Raw genomic sequence first — 19,730 nt, 5'->3', positions numbered from 1 at the left:
CTAAAATTACTAAAAAACTATATAGTGTGGAAATACCTGTAGTGCCCTGGATTTTAAAGATAAAACACAATGCTCACTACTTTTCTTTCGTTTTTCTAAACACCAGATATATCGTCACCGATATCACAAAGTGAAAATCGAATAAATACAAAAATTTCACGACATTTATTTATGTCTCAACTGTGTTCTGATGGTAAAAATGTGGATTGTTTGTTCAAAAATTACATTTAAATACGTTTTCTTCTGAATTGTTCAACTGCACTGCATTGTGGTCTATATTCACTATCTAGCGAGCATCAATGCACGCTATTTTTCACAAAGACTTCTGGGAAATTTCGAGTGCACTCCATTTTGGAATTAGTAGATTCGGACAACAGTACAAAATGGCGAACACTCTATATAGTGCAATATAGAGTGATTGGGGGGAATTCGGACACAACCTAATTACCCAAAACAGCTAGCGTATAAAAATTATCTTGATGCCAAAACAGCCTAAAAAACTTAAAAAAATAAATAAATAATAAAATTAAATAAATAAAAATGATCCGAAACAGCTAGCATGTTGCTGAAAATTTGGCTAAACTCCAAAATAGCCTAAAAATCTGAAAAAAAAAAACCTTAATTAGCATTGCAATTACCCAGAGGGCCGGATACGGGCCTTGACTTTGACACATGTACTGGTGGACATGAGCAAGAAGCAAAAGAAGAAGAAGAAGCCCCTCCCTGCTGGTCCAATGTGAACACTATTGGCTAAACGTTCATTCAAGATTTTTCTTTCTTGAATACGTGTCAAATGCTGGGTGTGTATGTAGCTTAAAGCACTTTGGGCCTTAAAGCAAGACATGAAAGTACAATATAAGTGTAAATCCTAACAGTGAGTGTAGCAATTAGGCAGGTATTTTGAACAACATGAAGTTATCCCCATTTTTAAACATGTAATCCTTTAGAAAACAGTTGATTATGCCTTTTATTTAGAAATCTCTACTGCTTTAGCAACAAAACATCTAGTAAGTCCCGTGGCATTGCTGTTAGTTAGATGTTTCTGTGTTTGTTTTTACTATTTCAAATTCTTTAGCTGTAGTAGTTTAACTTAAAAGGTGTCAGGAGTGGTAAAGAAGAGGAGTATATTCAGACAACATAAACTCAAAACATTTAAGTTTGCCTTTTAGCTGATATGGCATGCCAGAGGATGGCGGTAACGTCATCATCTCTAATCATTTCCAGACCTACACTTAGCTTTCCAAAGATGTTTTGAGACGCAGATAAACTGACCTGAATTCTTGTGCTGGGAAACAACAAATGCAATTCAGGAAAGGAAACCTCCACTGTGGGGGTGTGCATCCCCTCTGTCGCCACAGTCGCACAACATCAAATGTTTATAGCAGCTCTCCAGAAATCACATTGGAATGACATGTTTAACTGCGGCCTCATGCATTAAGTTTTTATTCCAGCCGACGGCGAGGCAGGGACGGATGCTGAAAACAGCAGATAGAGCTGGAAGGATTCTTTCACTCCCTCCTCCTTATTCTCCATGCTTATAGGCTTACAGTTAACTAAGCTGGAAGACCAAGATAAGCAGTTTTTATGACATTTCCTTTTTTCCTTGATTCCTCTACAGTTGAGGAGCCAAAATAAACAAATGCACATTCAAGAATAAAGTCAAAGACTCGACAAAGTATCAAAGGAAGTGGATCCAAAACTCTGCTTAAATCTTTTTGTTTTTCTTTTGTTTGGTAATGACTGGTTTCTGAAGTTAGAAAACGAGCTTCTAGTTTGACCATTTAAACCAAAACTCTAATTTTGTTGACTTTTTGCTCTAGTTTTCATCATATTCTGTCAATCATCCAACCCCCACAGGAGAAACAATGTATAAAGTAATTTAAAAACAAAAATAAAAGTGGATTTTTTTGTTTTTACATTGTACATTGAGTGATGGTTTTATGACAACCCATCTCCAATAATAAGTTGAGCTAGAATCCATGCGCTCAGTCAGGCCTCCTGTAACATCCACGGTCACTGCTCGCCAAATTACATCCACCCAAGGAGCCGCGCTCTCGCTCCACAGCACTAAATGGCAGAACATGATATTTTTCTTCAGGCATTAGGCGGGCCAAAGCAGATCTAAAGAGCAGGAGGTGCAGGTCCTGCGTGTGTCAGGCAGCCAGAAAAGATGAAAAATACAGCTGCATTTTTTAAAACCAACATTTCTTGTTGCGTTTTGAATAATTACTTTCATATTCCTTTTTTGCGTAATTTTTGACATAATAATGATTTAGCTTAGAAAAATGGTTTCACTTATTGATGGTTAACAAGCTGAAAAATGATCTGCGTTTATTTCTTTTGAAATGTGAGCAAACTGTCCTAGGCCACATTTTCCAAAGTCTCATTTGAACTCATTGAGCCTGATTACTGCCAAACCCACCGAGTCAAGAAATCACTGCAGTCACTGACAATTCAGAAGAGTTGAATGTGAAAAACATTCTTGACTAAGAAAACAAAAAAGATAGAACCATCTCATTTATCCCCACAATTTTGGACAAATCTGTGGAGTGAAGAGACTGAAGCAAAACTTTTAGGAAAGACTGCCAGTTCTAGACTCAAACTAACACAAACACACATCTGAGCAACAGTCAAACACGGTGGTGGTACTGTAATTGGGTGAGTCTCTGCAGTTTCAAGACAAGACTGACTTTAATCATTGACTGTATATAGAACTGGACAGAAAGGCTGTGATGTCACTCAAAGAAAATTCCCAATGAAATGACGCCATTTCAGTTGCCATTTTTTTGCGATCTGGGCGGCTCCTTTTGGAGCCAGTCGACAGTGACGATAAGGGTCAGGGAACATGGAGCTTGAGGCCCATTAGGCACATTTTCTATGTCACATAGATTCACAAAGATTTGAAAAAAGAAAAATTACTCAGAAAAGCACTTTTGAGCTTAATTTTCTTTATATACTCCAGATTCTTTCTCCCAACTCGTCATATATGGATGTATGGTTCGGGCCCCCTCCACGTCAGTTTTTGACGTTTTGTGTGGCCTCAACTCATCGTTTTTTGACATGCAATAAATACATCCCAATAAATCACAAGTCCCCAAGCCTCAGGACAAGGTACTGGATGCAGAAATGGGCGCGAAACTGGTACCAGGTTAGGGTACCGGCCCGGTACCCCATCTAGAGGGTTGGAGACCCCCTGATGAACATATGTATTTTTTTCCCTGTCTGTGGTCTGGTACCCAGTGGCCCTCAGACCGATTTGTAACCCAGAGGTTGGGGACCCCTGATTTAATTGGAATAGCCATAAGCCATAAGCCATAACCCATTCCACTGTCGTGGTTCAAATAGGAAGTTCCCGTTTGTTGCCAAAAGGCCCAAGTCCCATAGACTTCCATTGAGAAATAGACAGTTATTATTCCGTCATTTTAATTGTCTAATCCAGGGGTGCGCTAATCCAGGCCTTGAGGTCCAGTGTCTTCCATGTTTTCCAACCAACCTGCAATTGAAGCTCCTTTTTGGGCAAACATTCATTCTTGCTCTAATACATTCTTCTAAACATGCTCATTATAATCCTATTTTTTAAAAGATATTTTTTCTTTATGACAAGTTATTCAAGTTATAAACTTCAGGTTTTGGGGTGGATTCTGCCCTTTGAGCGGGACACGTCTGTATAGAAACTCACAAACCAAAGGTAAATTCATGCATTCATTCAGTAAAGCCCAGCCACCAACATTTGATTGACATTTTTCCAGGCCACCTTCAGTGGAAGGAGTGTGGACTTCGAACAAGCCCACACATGATTGGTGATAGTAGTTCTTCTAAAAACGTGACTCAGACCAACTCGGACCAATCGATGTCAACAGGTTGGAGGGGGCCCGAACCGTGCGTCCATTTATGATGAGTTGGGAGTGAGAACAGATTGTTATATAAGTCCTCCATTATCAGAACAATGCCATAAGAAAGCATGTTAAAAACACCAAAAACATCCTTTTCATTGCTCCTGACTAAAAACCAGAATACTACTTTTCAAAATGTAAGTAGTCTCGGTTTATTTTATTAACATCCATAAATCAAATAATCAAAAAAGGTACTATCTATTTACTGCTAATGTAATATTTTATATGATATTAAAGGTTTATTTAATTAATGAACCACATTTGAGCAACAAAAATGCAAAGAAAATAAAACCCCAACACTGCACTTTAGCTAGCTGTATCTAAAGGTTTTCTTGGCTCGCAAACTAGACTGAAGTTATTCAGAAAAACACGCTCAGTGCAAAATCTCCACAGTAATGAGGCGCAGCGGGGGTTTAAACCCAGGTCGACCAAATTGAAGGACAACTGCTCAGTCACCCTGCTGCCAGAAACACTGGCTTTAAATTGGATTTCAGTCTAATCCTTGCACCGTCTTTGTCTCTCCGTCCTTGGTTTATTCAGATTCTAGAGGGTTAACTCCTAAATTGCCCGTGCTGCAGTGACTGAACGCAGAGGCTTTAGATAACAAGAGATAAGCCAGTGAGACTAGACTGAAGTGCAGGTTGATAATCGATGGCAGTGGATTTCCACGGAGAGAAAGGAAAGACTGAGGTTATGCTAACAGTCTGATGTTTGTTAGTAAAGCTAGTGAGCCAGTTCCCTCTCACCATTAACCCAGGGCTGTATTGATTTCTGGTTGGCGGGATGTGCGTGATAAGACCACACAGGGGCTGAAACAGACCCACACACAAGCTGTCCCACACATGGGGGCATTCCTCTGGGTCATCTAGGTGCTGCACAGCAATCCGACAGTAGAGCTGTCAATGCATGGACAACTGTCTTGGGGTAAGTGGCTCCACTGCAGCGGCATGGTCAATAAAATTCCCCGCTATTTAACAAGGCCGCACAGCCAAGGAGCATCAGACGCTTTTCATCTTTTCAGAGCTTTTGTTCTGGCAAAGTTGGATCGATGGAACAAAGCTGCTGATATGCAACTAACAGCCCCGGAACAGGCGTTTATGAAGCAAGTGAGGGGATCATATCCTCAATTAATTCTGGTCAGTGCTGATCAAATTACAAGTTAAGCTCTAAAATTGATCGGCAAAACCTATTGCTTTGACCTGGTCAGAGAACTGTATTGATTCGGCTGACATTTTAACTCGCATGAAGCCAAACGCATTCAGGTTTGACTTCATTACCATGAGACTCTGAAAGGAAGAGAAAAAAAGAACTCAAACACTATCTTGATTAATGCATTTTTGAATAAACAAAGATTAATCATTACATTTTATTAATTTTAGAAAGAGGTGGTCATAATTATACTTTCTGAGTTTATGAATGAAAACAGTCTGATCAATATGACTGTTGTTGCAGACCGGTTTTATCCTTGTGATAATTCTGATCCTGGGATGATGAAGATCATTGAAGTTTAATTTGGCTCATAAACGTTGTGCTGTACCACAGAGTTCTGTTCTGGGTCCACTTTTATTTACTTATTTATTTTACTGTACTTGTTGACCATATCTTCTAACCACTTCAGCATCAGCGTGATAAATGTGCAGCATTTTATAAGAAAAAATAATTTCAAAGTTCACTCTATAAAACAGGGTTCTCAAAGTCATTTTACCTTTGGGCCACTGAAGCAAGAGTCTGTCTATATCTTTGGTTCATTGTCTATGTCTACTGAACAACTTTATAAAACATATGTTCATGTCTATGTACTACGACGCAATATCTTCTGCATGTCCTGTGAAATGACAGGAGCTGACGATGTTAGCAACTGTTGCTAAGGACTTTTCTGATGACCAAATCCAACGACAAAAGCAAATGCAAAGTTTTAAGCAAAAAGTTGAAACATCACAAAGCAAATACAAAGCTATCATCATGCAGAAGATCTTGTTTAGTAGATATTGAACTTTTATATTAAGGCGGGGGTCGCAAAAAATCAACTTGGGGGCCGCAAATGGCCTGCAGGCCGCCAGTTTGAGACCTCTGCCATAAAGCCTCATTTCCACTGGGCAGTCCAGTAAGATCCGGTATTACAGCGTTTCTATTGTGAAATGGACCCATTAAACCTCTTGAGGTTCCCCATCTGTTGTAGGTCCATTGAAAAATAGATACGTTTGGGGTGGAGCTGGTGTTTCCACCTGTTAATTGGCAGAAAAAGATGACAGCATTAAAAAGCACCAGTATAGCGCTAAGATATCGTTTCCAGTATTTTTCTTAATCTTTTTTTAAACAACATTAAACTCCTGTTAAACAAAAAGTAAAGCAAGAAAAAGACGAGCTGCTGGATGACCTCCATTGTTGTTGCTTTTCTAGTCATCACATCACATTGACACAATGAGACGCTACTGGGAGTGAGGCTTAACTGAATGGAAACACTCACTAGAATGAATTGATCCGTACTGTACCACCCCTTACTGGACCGCTCAGTGGAAATGAGGCTTAAGTGGCAGTATGCACCATTTTGGCTAATTTTCCACCCAAGAAAGGAAAAATGCTCTGCGTTTACATCGAAAAGAGAAGTCTTAAGCCTCATTTCCACTATTTGGTTTGTTTTCACAGATTGCTAGCGTTTCTGTTTTCCTCTTTAAGGCGGTATTCTTCTTAGCCGCCTGCAATCTGTGAAAACAAACTGCTGAGTATGGTACGGTCCAATTAATTCTTTTGAGATTTCCACTCGCTTCCACTAGTGGTTTGTTTTCACAGTGCATGCGTGGTGTAGACCACTAGTGTGTCATTATGTCATTGTAGGGCGACGACTAGAAAACTAACAACAATGGAGGTCATCCAGCAGCTCGTCTTTTTCTTGCTTTATTTTTGTACATCGTGTATAACAGGAATTTAATGTTGTTTGAAAGAAGATTGCGAGCGGCAAAGAAGAACACCACCGTAAAGAGGAAAAAAGAATTGCTAGCTTAGCGCTATACTGGTGCTTTCTAATGTCTTCATCACTTTCTCCTAATCAATGGGTGGCTGCAGCAGCTCCGCCCCAACAGTCCTTTTTAAATTTTTCTATGGACCTACAACGGATGGAGGCCCCCCAAGAGACTGGGTTTGGTACTATTTAATGGGTTATTTTACAATGGAAACGCTCAAAATGCTGGACGGTACCGAACAGAATCGCTCAGAGGAAACGAGGCTTTAAGTGGTTAGATTGGTTTTCATTGTTTACAATCTTCCACCATTGCAGTCATGTTATTACAGCTCCCTAATCATTACGATAGTTTCTGTCTCCTGCTCACACAGCAGATAAAAACAACAGAAGTGCTGATGTTTCAATGTCTCCAAATTCATCCACACATAAAAAAAAATGTTCTAGTCTCTCTCCATAGAAGCAAAGCTCCTTTCCACTCAGTCTATAATCGTTTGGCAGAAAAACTGTGATCGCCAACTGGAGGGAAATTGAAAAAAAAATGTGTGGTGAATTTGCTGCCAAAGATGTCCTTCCAGGAGCCCTAAAACTACAAAACCCTTCATTAAGTCGTGGTGTGAGACAATGGGAGAAATGAGCAACAACTCTTTAGGGATTGGTGACCTGGAAAACGACATACCAACTGATCGTAGGGACAAAATTTGAAATGAACTTTTCAGGAAATAAACATGTCTGAACTGATCCAATACTTGGAAGAGTGTTGTGTGATGTCTGATGTGCACGCCAAGACAAGAGCAGCCCAAAGTTTATCCAACACTCACACAGCTACAATTTGGAATGATTCCAAGTCAACATTAAAATGATTTGGAAGATTTTGTATTGATTTTGTCTAATCCTGAAGTCTCAGAAATCCCACAATTTGCCAAACAACAACAACACTTTTCCATGTATTTAACTTCTTTAGGTCAATTGACAGCACCTTCCTTCCGCTAACAATTGTTAGAGCTCCTCTTTGTGCATTCGACTGGATTAAAAGGCAGCAGTTGGGCTTTTTACTGATCATTTCCTTGCTCTAATGGCTCTTTGATTGTTTTAGAATTGATTTCAAGACTTTAATGATCACCTTAAGTTATTTTAGTCAATTGCTGATGCCATAAGAGCTGCTCTGCAGGTTTTACTTCTCAGGTTGAGCTTCTCTGACTTTTCCAAAGTCAAGAAAAGGTAAGTGAAAAACCAGATTAAGTAAAAAGCTGTACTTTGTTAGGATGTCTTCTAACAATGTTCTAAGTCAGGAGTCGGGAACCTTTAACGCTTAAAGAGCCACCCAGGTCAATTCCTCACTGAAAACAACCCAGTAGGGGCCACAAAGTCTATCCTCACCAACTAGCAAAATAAGAAACTGATTTTATATTAAACTGATAAAAAACTGATAAATATTAAGAGAATAAAAGTCCTTTTTAAAAAAAAAATAAAAACATGTATAACTTCTGACAGAGTCAGAAGAGACTTCCTTTCAAAATAAAAGACATCCTGTACCTTATAGGATTGTCTAAGTGCAGTAAATGTCATGTCAGCAATAATCAAAAATCAATTAATTTATCTAAAAATTAAAAGAAAAAAGCAACTTATTTTACCAATTGTGAAGCATCTAACCAACAAAAATTAAGTCAGAGCTAACCAAGTAACCCTTACACCATTTTTCAGATCATAAACGGCATTACAAGTTCCTGATTTATTTCAAAACAGACCATCCTCCTTAAGTATAAATCTGGTTATCATAAATGACCTTGTGACTTTTGTCTGCGAAAGGTGCTATATAAATAAAACTTACTTACTTACTTACTTCCAATTGATTGGCTGAGGTAAACGGTGCTCAAAAATGATAGACCACAAGGATTAATTAAAGTTTGACCTATCAGTTTAGTTTTGCTTGATGCGCCATGCCGTCCAAAAACACATATTCAATACAGAGGAGCTTGCTAGTATGCTACAGTGGAGCTCGCTATAGCAGAGCTCGATAGTTCATTTCAGAGGAGCTCAATAATATCTTACAACAGAGCTCGCTAGCTCACTACAGCAGCACTCACTAGCTCACTACAGCAGCACTCACTAGCTCGCTACAGCAGCACTTGCTAGGTCACTATAGCAGCACTCACTAGCTCGCTACAGCAGCACTTGCTAGCTCACTGTAGAGGGGCTCACTAGTATGCTACAGTGAAGCTCGCTATCACAGAGCTTGATACTTCATTACAGAGGGGCTCGCTGATATCCTACAACAGAGCTCGCTAGCTTGCTATAGTAGCGCTCGCTAGCATGCTCCAGTGGAGGTTGCTAACTCACTGTAGAGGAGTCCACTAGCATGCTACCTTGGAGCTCACTACCATGTTATAGTGGAGCTCACTAGGTCAATTCAGAGGAGCTCACTAGCTCGCTAAAAAGGAGCTCGCTAGTATGCTACAGTGGAGCTCGCTAGTTCACTACAGCAGCACTCACTAGCTCGCTACAGCGGCACTTGCTAGCTCAGTGAAGATTAGCTCACTAGCATGTTACAGTGGAGCTTGCTAGCTCACTACAGAGGAGCTCGCTATCACGTTTCGCTCTCCACCGAGTGGCTGGCTAGGGTAGTGAGCTAACCCACTGAGTCCCACTTAAGTCAATGTGGGCAAACACATGTGGGGTCACCACAGAAACTGCGGAAAACCTCAATCGGGGCCCACCGTTTCTGCCCACTTTTAAACCATATGGGGCCCACTTGGCCTTCCTGGTCTGTTCTAGGTGAATGTTTTTATTTCTATTTATTTGAAATAAAGGTTTTCTGTTGGATTTTTTTTTCTTGGGTCTGGTCTGTTTTAATTAAAATAAATTGATTTTATAAAAAGATCTTGAATGAATCGAGTTCTTGTCAACGCTAAGCTGCAAATCTTACCCAATTAAGAGATGCGCCTTTTATCTAATACACACACTTTTATCTAAAATACTCTAAAAAGCATAGACATGTCAACAGTGTGAGGCTCAAAGCTGAGCATGAGCAGTCTGATCTATAAATAGGTTTTTTCAGTGTTTTATTCAATAAAGCTCCAGAGTGAGCAGTAATAAAATGATGCGCACATCATTAAGTTATGCAGCACAAGGGCCAAACGAGGAGTTTGGATACTCGGTGGGGGCTCAGTCTCATTACTTGACATTATTGGATCTTGTCATGGTGATGTCCAAAAGCAGTGAATCCAACAGTCTCAACCCTCACTTTAATTAAACAAATTCCCCGAAAGTTGGAGCATAAAATTCAACGTGAGAGTAGGTTCTGCAACCTGAAGGAGTTCTGAGCTGCTGGACCTGAGATGAATTTAAAAAGTGTTGGTGGATCAGCGGGTTGGGGGTGAAGGTGGGAAGCACTGCCTGGAAATGAAAGCCGCTCCTGGAGGCTTGGAGTGTGGGCCGATCCCGTCCCCTGAGTGGCTCTTTTCATTGCAAAGATTTCAGCCTTTTTATATTGTAATGACGGCCTGCTCTGCAGCCGGGGGTGGGGGGGTAACCTTTTAGCTGTGTGGGACACAATCTTCCTGACACAATGGACATAATCTGCCTCTCGTTTGCTAACACTGCTTTATATCTCTCTCAGCCTCTTCATGCCTCTCCAGCTCTCTGGGAATGCGAATTTCCTCCCCGTTGCACTCCTGCCTCCAGCGTTCTCCCTCCTGTTTATTCCTAGCTTTAAAGACGCATTATTCCTCCCCCCGCATGCTCAATTAAACTATTCCAAAACTCTTTTTAATGCAAATTTCTAATATTGTAAAAGCGAATGTAAATAGCTCTCAGCGTAATTTGCTATGCCAAGTCTGCGCCGTCTGTCTCAGCGCCCCCCTCCCTCACTGTGCACGCACCTGTTTTCTCTTTTCCCCCGTTTGCACAAGTGTTTGTATGGCTGCTGGTGCTGGTGCTGCATCCAGCCTTCAGCATATTGACTGAAGTTGCACATGAGTCCATCTGGGTGTCTGCCTGCAGGCAATTCTGTTGTGCATCTGCACTGAGAGCCTCCTGACAGGCCCGACTTTTACCTGCCCACCACCACCAGAACAGCTTCATTGTCACAAGCAGAACGGATGGGACCATTCATTCATGGTGGATCACAGTGATCTTTTGTGATCTCTCGCTGCATGGCACAGGGACCACCAACTGCAGGTTGTTGGCAGAGCACAGTGAGAGGAAAAGGTTGAAGACCTGGATGAAGAAGTTTAGGTAGATGATGCGATTCCATTCCTGGAATCGTGCTGGCAGCTACAGGAAGCCAGCGCAGAGATCTGAACAGTGATGTGCTGTGAAGTACTTGAACCTGACAAAGACGTGCAGCAGATTATAGATCATCCGGTTCTAATTCTGAAGGCTGATATCTCAGTTATCAAACCCACAGGTGACAAATGGATGAACAAGGAGTTTAACTGCCTAAACCGAAATGGGGTCTTGTAAAAGAGACAAATGAGGATTTCCCTACAGAAAGGCTGAATTAGGTTCAGAAACTTTAGCACAAAAATGTTCCTTTGTGTTGAAAAAAAAAATACACAACAAATGAGAGGATTTATGTAAAGAAAACATATGATCAAGCTGTTTGTCCTGAAAGATCATCGGAGCCTGGACTGAGGGTTAAAATTGCATTATATGGATACAAAAAATTATGTAATGTTCTTTTAGTGGAATTTTTTCAAATCAGAAATGACTTCTACAAATCAACAACTTTGTTTCATTCAATCTTCGTCAGCCGTAAAAAAAAAAAAAAAAAAAAAAAAAAATCTACTGATATTTTTAGACTTTTTTAAACTACATTTCTTGTTGTAGCATTTTATTTTGGAAACAGATTTTCAGAAACCATAAGCTTAAAAATTCCAGCTTCAGCCCCGTTTGGACCGGCCTGTGAAAATATCGTCTAATTTGAACCGGTCCGTGGCCTGAAAAGGGTTGGGGACCATTCCTCTAAGTAATCTGGTTGTGTATAACAAACTCAGAATTTTGAGCAAAATTAGCAGTAGTGATCATTGATTATTCCAAATTGATGAACAGAAGATTTGAACATCTCTATTTTAGAGATTGAAGATGGTTTTCCCTCATTTAAGCAGATGTAATCTGATCTCAACTGGTAGAAAAGACAGGAAATGCTGTCATCACTTCAATGATCTAAATAAAAGTTAAATCTCTGAGATGTGATGTGGTTGGAAAATAAATACTGGCCAAGAACAGAACCCTGTGGAACACCAGAAGAGAACTGATAGATTCATCTCCAACACAACCTCAAATTTCTTTAGAAAGAAATACCGGAAAAAATATTTTTTCAATCTTATTCACTATTTTTTATTTGGATATAAGCAATATACTGAAGTGAAAAACCTTTTCCAAGAACACACTCACTCCTATAGTTTGAAAAAGACAACTTAAAAATGTTTTGTCATTTTTTTGTAATATAATTTTCCATTTGATGGTTAGAACAAGTTCAGGGACATAAAAATGGTTGAAGGAAAATAAAATGTCACAGTCTTTACATTGAAATGCACACATAAAGGGAGAGCAAAGACAAGTATAGGGCTCTGGTCTGTACAGAGTTGATCCAATCTGCCTTCCTTTCATTCACACAGACCAAACATCAAAGTCTTTCTGCTTTCACAAATCATCAGCTGAGCCCGGAGGCCCGAGAAGTGGCTCAGGTGAGCTCTTTTTCTCCACACTGAGCCCACTCCATAATGACCATCTCCATGCATGAACCCTGGCTAGAGCTAATTAACAGCCTATTACTATGCAGATGTATGCGGGGCTAAGAGCAAGCAATAAATGGGCCTGATGAACAGGAGAGTGGCGAGAAAAAGAGAAATGGGGGAGTGAGATGAAGAGGGCCAAGAGGGGTTGGGACCTGGGGACACGGGCGGACAAAGAGCGGAATGGGAAAGGAGGCGCGCTGAAGAAAAGTTGGAGAGCAAGACTAGAAAGGAGGGACTGGGGTGGAGGGAAAATGGTGTCAGGACACAGAGCGACTTGTTATGACAGAAATGGAGCTCGTAATGATTAAAAAGAGGAACATTTAAGAAAAATGAGCTAACTGTGTTTTTTGGTTAGTGACATCTATTGTTTGTATATGCAAACTGGAGTGAGTGTGATGTCACAGACAGAAAAGTTATTTCCAGTTCCAACTAAATGAAGTCGAGTTGGTCGCCATTTTTTCACGATATGAACGCCGACAAGGTGGAACCAAATGTTATCAGTAGGCAGTGATTGGTCCAAGTCGGTCTGAGTCGTCGTTTCTATGGCAACCACTTTTGCCAACCAGGAGTGAGCTTGTTGGAAGGCCACACCCCCACCACTGAAAAGTTTTGAAAGTTTCGAACATTGGGGGCCAGCAGGCTCTGCTACTTTTATTGAGGCATCTGATTGGTCAGTTTTTAACTTGAAGAAATTGAACTACAGAAAAATAAAAGAGCAAGAATTGTTATGTGGACCAATAGAATGACTGAGTAACAGCTGTTCATTTCTCTATAGAAGTCTATGGGATTTTGGCTTCTTGGAGCCAGTGGGTACTTCCTGTTTGGAACACCAAAGGGGAGGGGTCAATCAGTCCAGTTCTCAGATACAGTCAATGGTAAAATCAAAGACAAACATCGGGGTAGTACTTGAACTCTTGCAGAGGATGTTTTCTCAATACTTCCTGTTTAGAGTTTTTTTGGAGGGAGTCAGGAGGAAAAAGCTGTGGGGGTAGAGTCCTTCCAATATAGCTAAACTTTTATAGGATGAAAAACTTTCTTGAATGAAACTTCTTAATTAAGATACTTTTTTTTTCCATCTTTCACTCATATTGCTTGATTTTTCTTTCAAAGCAATACAATGCTGTAAAAAAATATATTTTTTAAAATGCTAAGAAATTGAAATGATCTAGTATAAGTGAATGGTTCCTCTGCAGATGCTGCTGATTTGAGGTGTCTGACCAAAAGCCCAAACACTTCAATGAAAAGTGAGTGAGTGACCACCCACAGCCTGAATCCCCCTCACGGCGAAGCCAATCCTCATTCAGTGAATGAGGTTTTATTTATTCTCATTTGACCTTTCTCTAACAAGGCAGAACAATTACGAATAAATCCCACATTCACTGCTGCTGTGTCCTGTCGCTCTGAAGGTTCACGTGAAGATCTGCCAAACAGTTGCGAAGCAGAAAAGAAAATCTTCAACACAATTAATAAAGGCTGGCTCATTGAATTAGGAACCAATTCTGCAGTGGTAACGGCAGAAAAGGAGGGTGCAACAAGATCATGTAATTAAAAAAGGACCAGTCAAACGTCAGACGGTGGAAAACAATCTATGAATAAATTAGCATAATGGAAATGCTGATGATGGATGGCTGCAGAAAGCTTTTCATAAAAGAAGTGTGTCTCTTTTGCTCACGGCTGGGATTTAAATTAAGATCATAGTTGTGACTCGTGTTTGCTATGTTCCTTTGAAGCAGATTATTAACTCAAACCAATAATTCTCTGCAGATGTCATGAGGTCAGATTTAGAGTCTCCTAATCCTTCGCTAACAGATGCAGTCGGATAAACCGTTAAGGAAACAGCAGCTTTTAGAAATGTGACATTTTGGGGTTTAAATTATGATTATTTTCATTTTAAGTCTTTTTTTCCAAACCAAAATTATCAGTACTTTTATTTTTTTTATTTTTCTGAGTACAGGATTTGTAATTTATTATTTTATGATGACCCTCAGCAGTCTGGAGTGCAAGACTGCAATTCTGAGCAAAATGTTTGCCTCCATCCTACGCAGAAGCTAACCAAAATTAGCCAGTGAAAATGATTTTAGATCTGTTTGTGGCCCTCAGATGACAACAAACTGAAATAGCTCCAATGAAGATAACATCAACAGAAAATAGAAGCATCCCTGACCAGGATGGCAAAGTCAGAGAGAAGGGCGAGAGCAGCAGGTTAAAGGGGACAGTCCGGGCGGAGGCGAGTAGCGGGCCGTACAACACTGTTCACGGCTTTCATTTAAAACTGTAGTTGAACTCCCATTTTGTGTTTTTGTATTCAAAAACTTTACTCCCACAATGCAACTGCAGAAATGCCAAACAAATGAGCGTCTAGAACTCTAAAACAATTCCAACATGTTCACGCAATAACCATTTGTTCCTGAATGAACAATAAAGTGCTCAGCTTCATGCATCACAATGCGACTAATGATTCATCCACAGAAAAACCACCATTTTGTACTTTTAACAACAATTACTGTCTTTAGCAAATAAGAAAAATGTGTTCTATTGTATGGTAAGCCAAGGCTTCGTTTTAGAAGAATACACTTGAGGAACAAAAGCTTGTAAGAACAGCTTTTAAACCAGTGCTGAGAAGTAAATCACTATTCCTATAGTTAAATTAGGGATAATTAATTTCCAGCAAACATGACTGATGTGTTTTAGCCTCCCAAGCCTGGCTGCTCTTCTAGGCCTTGCATGGATAAGAATCGATTTATTATTTCACTCACCAGCAGTCACTTCATTGCTTAAGATTTAATTAACTAATTGATTTGTTAAAAGCTTGAATACAATGAATACTGAATAAGCAGATCCTTCACACTGTTCTCAGGAAAATCAGCTACTGGCAGACCAATGCTTTAATGCCAGCGCTTTTGACAAGGAGGCGCAATCACACATTTGTCGACTGTTGCTTCCCACCACTATGCATCTTCCTGCAAGTGTGAAATTATTCCGTGAGACTAAATTCCCCTTCAGGATACCGAACGAGACGAGGAAATCCACTTACGATTGGTGGACGCTGCAGTTGTAGAAGACGAACAAAACGCTGGCGAACTTCTTCCCCGTCTCCTTTGACTTCAGGTATAAGCGGATGACGCGCTGGTCACCTGAAAGGGAAACAGAACCAAACATTAGGGCTGGGTGTCAATAATAATAATTTCCAGAAACCATTCAATTTAATTCACAAGAGCCTGGATCAATTTGATTAGAATTTTTTTCAATTCTCTATTCAATTTTGAATTAACATTTATACACATTTGTTTAGAAATACATTAATAATCTACTATATAATTTGAATTTATTTATATTAATCTGATCCAGTTCACATACTGTAAATGTATCAGTGAAATAATGAGATTGTTAATATCATCCAGTGTTACATGGATTCTCTAAAGGAGAAGTTCTAACTAAAATGTTCAGATCATTAACATTGTAAACATTGTTCTGGTTCTCCTGGAGGACGTTTCAGTTTGGACACTAGGTGGCGATCACACTATAAAAATACACCTTATTCCAGAAGAAGAAAGTATGAGAATAAATGGTGCTTTAGACCACAAAAAGTTACTTTAAAAATATTTCCTTAAAATAATTTGTAAAATTCATGTCTTTGAGTTTCTAAAGATGTTCATTTAGTCAGTATTGTTTGTTTACGTTGACCGAGCGTTAGCATTAGCCGTCCTATGGGAAATTCAATTAAACGTTAGCATCAAGCTAGCAGACTTTAGCTTTATGTGCTAAATCAATATATATTTTTATAAATTGATTATTAATCTGTTTTATCAACCCAGCCCTACCAAATATTGTGTGAAACTGTCTTCTCTGACCTTTTAACCCCAAACTCTTCGGTTCAATCCTTAAGGTCTTTCAACCAACATGTTTTAAGCATTCCAAAAACCCGCTTTAAGACCCGAAGAGATCTCTCCTTTCAAACTGAATCCTCATCTTTGGAACTCTCTACCATCGTTGCTGTGTCAGATTGACTCAGTCAAGACATTTTTATTTAAGCAAGCTTTTATTTGATCTTTTACTGTTTTCATTTGTTTTTAGTTTGTAAAGCACTTTGATATTTTCTCTGGGAAAGGTGCTATAGAAAGAAGCTATTCTATTCTATTTCATTCTATTTTATGGGTTCTTAAAACACAACATATTCACAAACTACAAATATTGAAAAGTATGATCTCATGTCACTTGTTTTTGAAGATAAATGCCATACATTTAACAATGACATGACCAGATCAGATCAGATTGTCACAACATTTGCAAACACAAAATGCTTTTTTAAAATTTTTACTCAAAATGCTTCAGATTAAAGATGACAGAAAATATTTTCAAAATAGAAACAATTTTCACTCCTATTTATTCACAGTGATTCGGTTGAGCACAAATGTGGGAAGAGTGACCTGGGTTCACAGACATGTCACGTGACTTGTATGGGTCCCAGATGTTTGGTTCTCATTTTTGTAGTTAGTTTCACATGCTGCTGACCCGTCACTAAGTGATTTCCTTTCTCCCACGCTTATCCTGTGTTCATTCACATAAGTGCAAATGATGTGGAACTGATTGGAGACCCAAATGGGTATCTGACATTCTCCAAGTAAAACATGTCTGTGGGTTTTGGCTTAAATTATATTTGATGTTCTTCATGTATTCATGCAATTTTTAAAATGTATCAAGAAATAAAAATAAGGGATCTTAAGTGTTTTATGTTTATTTTATAAAAGCAACAGGAAATGAGCAAACACTGGAGAATAGACAGATGTTAAGACACAGCAGATCAGACAATCTCCTCTTGCAAAAAGATCAAAGGTTTTTCATTCCAAGACTGTAAAGTTATATTCAAACTGATGCGATTTGGGCATCTTTGTGTCTTCACCCTTCTGTCTTAAAATGTCCTTGACGCCCGGCCGTGTGTGGGAGGAGTTACTGCCAACATTTCTTTGGACTTCATTTGTTGACACATCATCATCACGCCAGCATGTTGCTGTGTTTAGGTTCACCAGATCGTTTAGAGTCGTTTGCAGTACGATGAGTTTCACCATCAACTATAGGAGCTGCACCTGGATGACGGCCACTTCAAACATTACCTCTGTTTGTATGTGACCCAGTTTGACAGATTTCTGTCCCTCATTAATCAGAAAGAAGGAAAACTGGAGGATCTTTTTACTAATGCCTTGATGAAAATAAGAAAAAAGTTCATAAGCCCAGGGGCTGGAGCGATGCGACACCCCGCATAGCGAGCTCTGCTACCCAGGGGCCGGCAGGAGTCCCGGCTCCTGGGATGTGGAGCTTTTTAGATCGCTATACTGTCCATCGGGCAGCTGGCTCACCAACCACCCCAACCACCCCCAATTTTCACTCCTATTTATTCACAGTGAATAAATATTCACACCTCCCCAACCTAACCAACCTCGACGACCTCGCCAGTTTCTCCAACCTGTCCGTCCTGGGATAGGATCTCTCCTTCATGTGGGAATCCCAAAGGTTTCTTCTTTTTTCCTGAATCAGGTTTTTTAGGAGTTTTTCCCTTACTGGGAAGGAGGGTCTAAGGGCGGGATAACCAGTTTATTTAGTCTGTTTAGTTTGTAGCTATTGTTTATATTTTATGACTAACCTTTTGCATCCGTAAACTTACCAACATGAAGCTCAATGAGGCATTTTTCTTCTTTGTGATATTGGGCTATATAAATACAATTTAATTGAATTGAACCTCACCGACCTCACCAACCTCGTCAACTTCCCCAACTGCCCCAAACTTTGGATTTATGTGAAGCCTCTGTCGCCCAAATGTGCCGCGCTACTTAAATAATGCTGTTGCTGGACTGATATGATTTGGACAGACGCACAAATCATGGCACAGGACCTTAGATCACGTCTGCATTTTGAGTTAACATTAAAACCCGACGACCTGCGAACCATTTCCAGTGTGAATGCTGCTTCAGAAGTTCAGCCAGTAACATTTTTATCATTCCTTAACCTGTGCACGATTGTTCCTGGAAGAACCACTCAGAGACTTAAACCTCAGCTGCACCTGGTGGGGCTGAAGAGTTTTCAGCGACAAAAAAACATATTTAATGTGAGCCTTAATTTGAACAAAACAAAACTTAAAGCTTACTCATAAAATTCATCACACAGCTCTACTGGAATTTCCTTTATCATGCCTGAAAACTACGTGTTAGCATTTTTTTCAGATTTGATTTTTGAAAAGGGTAAGTGTGGATTTACCCTGGTCTCGTGTGATGGGTGCAACGTCTTTAGTAGAAGGAGACAAGCAGAAGATCCGCCCGTTGTAGATGCGTCCTTCTGTCTCCACGTAGTCCTCGAAGGAGCAGTTAACTCCAGCTGACAGACTGGGCACGTTCTGCGCCTGAAGCACCAGCTAGGAAGACAGCGGAAATTCAAGTCAATACACTTGATTCTTGATGCCCCCCAGCAGGAAACGCAGTGCAGATCTGCTCCTCTCAATTCGCTCTGTGGCTCTAATTCAAAAGGAGACAAACTAGCAGATGTATTTTTATGACGTCTTCCTAATGCTGCCAGTCCTGTATTCACAAAGCAGAGATCCATAGCAAACAGGTGTTCTGGCGGGGGTTCAGATCAGTACCTGCACTTCTGACATGGTGACAGAAATGGTCTCCGGGTGAACGGAGAGATGGACGCACTGCTCCACTCTGGTGGTGAAGCGCTGAGGCTCATCGGCGCGCTCGCAGCGATCCCTCCGTGAACATCTGCAGAGAGATTTAGATCCAGTCAGACCTCAGAAAACCTCAGAAACGTCACCGTCAGAACATTAATCCCGATTATTCCCGGTTGTGACTGAAGGGATAGCCCAAACGCAGCTTTGCTTTTCTGATGGGAGACCCACTACTCACAGGCCTGTTTGAGGTCCCGACTTAAACAAATGGGACAAACTTTAAAGCGTGTCAGGATGCTGAGGTACAAGCTTCAAAGATCTTAACACGTTAAGAGGAATACATTGAGTAAAAGTATTAACCCCTAACAACCAGTCCAACACATTTTTAAAGACCCACTCTGATGAAAATTGAGATTTGGTGTTTTTAACATGTTCTTGTGACATTTTTCTGATGATGGAGGACGTAGATAAAGGAAATTAGG

General features: G+C 40.0%; 1 protein-coding gene across 1 annotated transcript in view; it reads right to left on the bottom strand.

Annotated features, from left to right (window-relative positions):
• plxna1a (plexin A1a) overlaps window positions 1–19,730 on the bottom strand; it is a gene marked incomplete in the record, with an annotated part of 315,581 nt that overhangs the window by 124,858 nt on the left and 170,993 nt on the right. The window contains 3 exon segments of the mRNA XM_024293231.2: window positions 15,625–15,724; window positions 18,840–18,993; window positions 19,219–19,342. Coding sequence (XP_024148999.1) covers window positions 15,625–15,724; window positions 18,840–18,993; window positions 19,219–19,342 — 378 coding nt within the window.

Source organism: Oryzias melastigma, linkage group LG7, assembly GCF_002922805.2.
Source record: "Oryzias melastigma strain HK-1 linkage group LG7, ASM292280v2, whole genome shotgun sequence".
In the NCBI taxonomy this organism is placed as follows: Eukaryota; Metazoa; Chordata; class Actinopteri; order Beloniformes; family Adrianichthyidae; genus Oryzias; species Oryzias melastigma.
The sequence above is the reverse complement of the archived record's forward strand: the minus strand, read 5'-3'. Positions and strand labels throughout refer to the sequence as shown.